A 7,646-nucleotide genomic window follows, 5' to 3' on the forward strand; every position below is an offset into this window, starting at 1 on the left:
CGGCAGCCGCGGCCGGCAGAGCGCCAAGACCTATTTATTTTAGGAAACACCTAATTTGACCAGTTGCCGCTTACCAGTGCTGGTTATGTAAATGGTTATGTACGGGGAACAAACAAAGGAACATGAACATGCTTTGTTCAACAAGTGTTCAACAACCACTAAAGTTATGTACCTACAGTCAAGTGCAAAAATATCTATTCGAACCACTCAAAAATATGTTACGGCCTTATTACGTTGGAATGAGAATTTATGGTACATATTTTTGAAGGGTTAGATAATACCATATACTGGACTGATCATAATCAGTGTGTTACAGACGGCCTACTACGTAGAGCATGCATGAGGCTGGACTGACAGCAACCCATATTAGCGTAGCCGAGAGTGACCTCGGGTCACTGGGGTTGCTCCAGAAAGTCGTTGGCGATGTGAAGGGCTTGCTAAGCTTGTTCTAGGATCTAGACTAGCATGAAGAGTGCCTACAGACGGTCACGCAAAATCAGCGCAAAAAAACCATTGGGTTGCGGAGAATAGGCCTAGCTATTAGTCACCTACTCGTATGAGTAAGTAGAGTTTGATACGCTTTAGTACCTTTTTAGGGTTCCTTAAAGCCAGAATGGCAAAAACGGAACCTTTATAGTTTCGCCATGTCTGTCTGTCTGTCCGTCCGCGGCTTTGCTCAGGGACTATCAATGCTAGAAAGCTGTAATTTAGCACGAATATATATGTAAACTATGCCAACAAAAAGGTAAAATAAAGAATTAAAAAAACATTTTTTTTAGTGTACCTCCCATAGAATTGGGGGTAGTTTTTTTTTCTCATCCAACCTTGTAGTGTGGGGTATCGTTGGATAAGTCTTTTAAAACCATTAGGGGGTTGCTAAAACGATTTTTTGATTCAGTGATATTTTTGCATTGCAAAATATTCAACTTGAAAGTGCAAATTTTCATTAAAATCGAGCATCCCCCCTCTAAAATCTAAACTGTTGGGTGGAAAAATTCAGAATGGAAGTAAAACAAGATAAACTATAACGGTTAAGTTTTTTTTAGAATTATTAGTAGTAAGAGTAAATAGCAGCCTGAGGTATAAAATATACCTAAACTTCGAATATTCCGTACAAAATACGAAATCCTTACAAAAATATTACTTATTTTTTTCTTAACGGAACCCAATTTCGGGCGTGTCCGACACGCTCTTGGCCGGTTTATTATTATGAGAGGGAGAAAACGAGCAAGCGGCTCATCTGATGGGAAATGAATACCAACTACTCAAGGAGAGTCATTGGTCCGTTGCCGGCCATTTAAGAAAGTATTTTAAGCCCTTTTCTTAAAGGATACACTGCTGACGGAAGTTGATTGCACAGTTGGTAGTGTTTATGTACTCGTATAATAGTTGAGTCTGTACTACACTTATGATGTAGAACGTTTCTCCACTTCCACTTAAATTAATGTCACATTCAATCACATTGTGAACAATGTGTCAAACAGCCGGCAGCTTTCTTGAATGTGTGGTTGCAAAGTATCCAGGGATAAAGTTTTTTTTTTTTTTCGAATGGATGGCAAAAGAGCATGTGGGTCTCCTGATGGTAAGAGATCACCACCGCCCATAAACACCTGAAACACCAGGGGATTGCAGATGCGTTGCCAACCTAGAGGCCTAAGATGGGATACCTCAAGTGCCAGTAATTTCACCGGCTGTCTTACTCTCCACGCCGAAACACAACTGTGCAAGCACTGCTGCTTCACGGCTGGATTAGCGAGCAAGATGGTGGTAGCAATCCGGGCGGACCTTGCACAAAGTCCTACCACCTGCAAATAGGGATAAAGATAGGGATAAAGTTATCAGTGTTTCATGGATAGGAAAAGGAAAAAATATTTTTTGTTGTTTGGAAACCTAATCTCCACGTCATTTCGGTAGTTTTTTTGTAAAAGTTTCGTTGCTGTTAAAGTATTGATATGGTTCTATTCGGTTAGTATAAAGTACCTGGGCAACCGAGCTTTGCTCGGGCTGAAACTCGTTAATAAGCGTTTTCCCAGAGACTAAGCTAGATCGATTTGTTATCCCCGAAAACCCCTACATACCATATTTCATAGAAATCGTAGGAGCCGTTTCCGAGATGCCGATTATAATAATATATTAGAATTCAAACCTTATAAAAACAAAATATTACTCACTGAATGAAGCAAAATTTTAATTTCAGAAATTTACCCTTTTATTTATTGAGGTTATTGTTAATGTAACAGGGTTCCAACTGACACTCTCGATATCGTTAGTGAGCCTCTACTTTATACTTACCTTGTTTATAAAATTAATGTATTTGGGTAAGGCAGTTAAAAAAGGTTAAATAAAGCATACAATATCGATCGATTCATTTAATTCAAAATAAATAATTGTTAGTACATTAAAAATAAATTATTATAATAAGAACAAATGCTTAGTTTGTTTTATAAATGCGAAACCGCTTTGTTAGTACAGTCTAGTAATAAATATGTGTTATTTACATTAATTATGATTGTGTACTTAATTATATTGTTAATGAGAGGTCTTAAAATTTACACCAAACTCAACAACTTTTTTTTTTGATTTTTTTGAAAAGAAATCTTTGTGCTAGCACGAAGTTTCATTAAAAGTGACGTAAAAAAGTTGTTTGTTGTTATGTTTGATGTAAATATTTCATGTTATTTTGTTAAACTGAGGTAAGCACCGGCATCATCTCCATCAAGTCTCATGCACCACCACGAATTATTCCTTTTTGATGATTGCCTGTAAATTATTGATATTTTTAGTTCATATAACAAATAAACATAATCAAGTATTAGAAAGGGATACGAATTAGGGTCATTGAGGGCTCGCCGTGAAATTGTACATTTATAGTTTTTTTTTTAGTTTAAGATGATGAAAATTATCTTTTTGCTTTTGAAAAATCACCTGTACTATATAAAAATTTAAAGTCAGTTCGTTAATAAAATAAATGCCATTTTTTACTTTAAATCAACTGGAGGAAAAATTCAATACGAAAAAAAGCACACTACTAAAAATATACACAGAAATATAGCTGCTATTGTGTTAAGAACAAGCTCTCGCTTCCAGTACAGTTAAGGCTAGAGATATACACTTTAGTAGCTCGTCACATCGAGAGTTTTTATACAACATTTCAAATACGAAGTGACAATGACATAGTACATAGTGGGTAAAGTGTAAACAAATCGTAGACCTCGACTATGTACAGTAACGTGAACAGCTAGAATACTTGAGTGTGTACTGTGACAACATAGACATAGGAAAGCAAAATTGATGAAATTAATAAAATCATGAGGAAACCGCTCAATTACCTTTATGTAAATAGAGTAGGTATTGAAAATCACCAATCCTTTGGATGTACTTTTAATGAGTTCAGACTATAGAGTCCCCGTGAGCCTATGTATATAGTCATGTGGGGTAAACGTACGCAGTGTCCGCAATCTCAATTTCAGTCCGAAATGTGTGATTGCGTACTTACCCACTGCGTATGTTACCCTTCATGACTCTAAGTGAAGATGAAATATGAATCTGGTTTTCTGGATTTTATTAGAACTGTGTCGTGGATTATTTGTTTATGTTGGCAATATCCCATTTTCCCATTTAATTTTCTGTGTAACCTGGCTCAGGAGGTTTTTTTGTGGTCCTACTTTGAAGAGACCAAACAATCTGCTTAATTTTCAGCGGTGAATGAGCAAAGAAATTACATTTACAACTCAAATAAATTAGAAAACTGTTGACACTTTGGCCTTAAAAATGGGAACAGGTCTAGACAAATGGATACATAAATTTCATAATCATGACGTTTTTGCAACTTGCTGAAATGGAAAGAAAAATACAAGGAAAACAAAAGGTGCACGAAAAGGGCGAAGTTAGAAGGTAACTCGAAGCACTTATGTCAGGAGGTGGTAATGTGCGTTTTCTTCTGTGCCAAAATTTATGATAGGTTACGATCATCATTTTTGTCATGATAGGTAATTGTTTGTTTATGTGCGTGTATAAGGCGTCTTCGAATTCTTCTAGAATATTTCTGGCAGGCGGCAAAGCATCCTTGCAATTTTTTTTTGATCGTTGTTAACAAATATTTCCATACATTAAACGATGTTCAAAGTGCATCGCATCGAGTCGTGGCTACAATTTAAATTCGAAATTCCGACGAAATTACTCCTGTAAAGGAGGACATTACGTTAGTTAGACTGAATGTCCCTAATGCCGAAATATTCCGGAAGATTTTAAAGACAACCTGTGTAATAGTATAATTATGACTGTGACAGTTTTTAATGATTCTCGGTTAAGTACCCAAATCAGTAAATTTTTCTATAGAATGTAGGCTACAATTTATTATCTGTACAACATCTACCTGCAATTTCTTCGGTCTATCCGTGATCATAACATGTACATTATATAGTGTAAGAATATGTATCTATTCGAGTTACTCAAAAATATGTTACCGCGGCCTTATTGCGTCGAAACAAAAATGTCTCTGATACATATTTATGAAGCGTTGGATGAGTTCATATTTTTACACTGTACCCACTTCTGCATTAAACATCGCAGAAGAAAATGTCTCATGTGTTCATGTGTGTCATGTCACTCTTCATGTGAAAATTTACAAGGTAAGCAAAAGTAACGAGCAGCTTTATCGCTAAAGAACCATCTCAAATGTTTATGACTGTCATACATAATCTGTATGATGGTTTTGCGTCAGCGTGTTTGTAAAAACATGTCAAATGACATGAATGCTGACATGTGCTGTGCGCGAATTCCTCGGACCCCACAAAATTTGACAGAAATAATAAAGAATATGCTAAAAGGTAACTCCCGTCGCAAGTGCTCTGTGGCTACAGAATATTTAAGGCTACAGTACTTTTATTTTCCATCATCGTTAACTAACTTTTCAAGTATGTTTTTCGTGTTTCTAGCCAATTTTCCTTCGCATTAAATGAAAGTTTGAATCACGCTGCTGATTCGAAAGTACTTGGAAAAAAAATTTTTTTTTTTGTTTTGTTAAATACTGCAGCGCAGTCGCAATTTTTGTGCAATTTTATGCATCAGTTTCGAGTTCCCTGGAGTTTACTTTCGAATTCCCCATACATGCGCCCATTGATCCAAGGTAGATCAGTGAGGGATCTTGAAAAATAAGAAACGCCATCAATATCTCGTAAAATATAACTATGATACCGGAATTTTTGTGACCTGATTTATCGGCTTTCATCATATATTATAAATACAAAACTTCAAGGTTTTTGACTTCAAATACATTTTGTACTTGCGGCTTATGATTTATTTAAAAAATCTACTTTTTCCTCACGAAATAAACGTGCAATGTATCACTTTGTACACTACTTTTTTTTTTTCTTCGCAAACTTCGCACTTGCTGACGTGACGACTGCCACAGAGCCGCTTATTTCGCTCGTTGAAAAAAAATCAAATTACAAAAATATATATTCTGGAATAGGCCGCAAAGAACTCTTTTATATTATTTTTTATTTAACTAAAAACACCATTACCAAGGAATGTGCCGCAGAAAACTTGCCAGAAAGGCATTAAAAAAAATGCGATTATTTTTTAACTATGACAGCTAACGTAACAAAAAAAAATGTTAGATAATGTAGCTCTGGTAGTTAATGCTAAAACTTAAAATTTATTACAATATCACTTGCAGGACTAAAACAAACGTCTGGCTACCTAATTTTTGTGTTTGTGAAAAATAGAAAATAAATAATTAAAAAAAAAACAGTTAAATTGCTCTAACTTTATGGTATGGGACAGAGAAAATCACGAGTAATCGTAGTAGTGGCTCAGATATCCAATAAGCCGTTGGTAAATTTGGCACGTGTTAGCTGGTACGTGAAGAAATTTTCTGACAAGTACTTTTACAATTTTATCCTACGCCTTCAATAGGACTTGCGGTATAAAAAAGTACCTTTATGACGATTTTAGCGGCAATGTGTTGAAACATGATGAGAATAAATTAAGTTAGCGTATTTTATCCATACTACATTTTCGTACTAACTATAAACTGCGTGGAGAATAAGCTAAACTTTGTTTGAATAAGACACGTAAGTCGCTACTTCAAAAAATTATACGTATTGACAATCAATTTGACTATAGGCGATTTCATTAGTGAACTCATTTTCAGACGCCACGTGGCGGTAAACTGGCCGAATGCCAGTTCTCCGCGTTTTTTTGACAACTTCGACTACAGAAATTAAAGGTAACAACGGCACATCCGAAATAAACCCGCGGGTCGTTGCTTATTGTTTATGCAATGAATGCTACACATCGCAAAATACATTCATCTTTACGAAAAGGGAACAATTTATTCGTGCCCTTTTTTTTGAATAGTCGTTCGTTTCGAAGTGCAACGTTCTTCATGAAAAAGAAGTAACATTTATCGTTCATTAATGAATTTTAGCCAAATGTTACGAAACGGTGTTCGATTTTTATTGTTAAATTGCAAAATGTGACTGTCATATCGAAAAAGTAAGCATACTTAAATGATATAATGTAATTGGGAATAGCACATCATAGACCATTGTCAAAATAGAATTATTTAAACGCAAATATTCCACTATTTACGAAACAAATTATTTACTCAAGCGTGAATTTGGCCTAAAATCTATGTTATGTCTTTACTAATAAATACAGATGCGAATGTAACGCTAAATATTGTCTTCTGTAAAATTTTCAAACCCCAAAACCACTAAATTGATCCCGATGAAATTTGGCATCAGAGATAGCTTGAGGCCTGATATATACTTATTTTTGGGATCGTTTTCGAGATAAAGGGTTTCTACGCGAGCAAAGTCGCGGCAACAGCTAGTAGCATTATATTAATTGACTAGTTTATCACGCTATCACGTTAAAACTAAAATATTTGTTGGTTGGTTTCAGAGATGATTAGCAACAAAAACTTGCAGTGGCAGAGCAAAAGAAAGAAAGGTCTTCTCGGATTATTTAATAAGAATAATAATCCCGGATATCAGCCTGTATGTGATAAGGATGCCTTAAAAACAGCTTAAGAACATATAAGGCGCCGGGTGAGGACGGAGTCACGCCGTCAGAGCTTCTGAAGGCGGGCGGATCACCGTTCCTTTAAATCCTTCAGAGGATCTTTAATTCAGTCTTTGCTCGAAGGTACAACGCCAGAAGCACGGAACAAGAGCGTGGTGGTGTTAAGTTGTTCTTGCTAGAAAGGGTGATAACACCTTATTGAAGAACTACAGGACCATCTCGCTGTTGAGCCATGTTTATAAGCTGTTTTCCATGGTCATTGTAAATCGTCTCGACACAGGCTCGATGACTTCCAACAACCCGAAACAAGCTGGGTTCCAAAAAAGGCCATAGTACCGTGTAGACCACATACATGCTGCAGCAGGTTTCATACAGGAGACCGAAGACTGAAGAGTCTAACTTGCCGCTATGTCTAGGGTGGACTACGAGAAAGCCTTTGATTCGGTCGAAACATAGGCAGTGCTTGAGACTCTCCAGCGATGCCATATGACTATCTGTATATCGAAGTGTTGATGTATTTGTATAGAAACGCTACTATGTCCGAGTCTAAGTCCGAGGTCAGAGAACAGGATTCCCTTGAAAAAAAGGCGTAAAGACAGGAGAGATGTCATATC

General features: G+C 36.3%; 1 protein-coding gene across 1 annotated transcript in view; it reads right to left on the minus strand.

Moving 5' to 3' along the window:
* LOC141442051 (uncharacterized) overlaps positions 1-7,646 on the minus strand; it is a 33,917-nt gene that overhangs the window by 8,702 nt on the left and 17,569 nt on the right. The window contains exon 3 of the mRNA XM_074106956.1: positions 7,369-7,526. Within this exon, the coding sequence (XP_073963057.1) occupies positions 7,369-7,526 (158 nt within the window). The remainder of the gene's footprint in view (positions 1-7,368; positions 7,527-7,646) is intronic.

This window comes from Choristoneura fumiferana, chromosome 25 (assembly GCF_025370935.1).
Source record: "Choristoneura fumiferana chromosome 25, NRCan_CFum_1, whole genome shotgun sequence".
In the NCBI taxonomy this organism is placed as follows: domain Eukaryota; kingdom Metazoa; phylum Arthropoda; class Insecta; order Lepidoptera; family Tortricidae; genus Choristoneura; species Choristoneura fumiferana.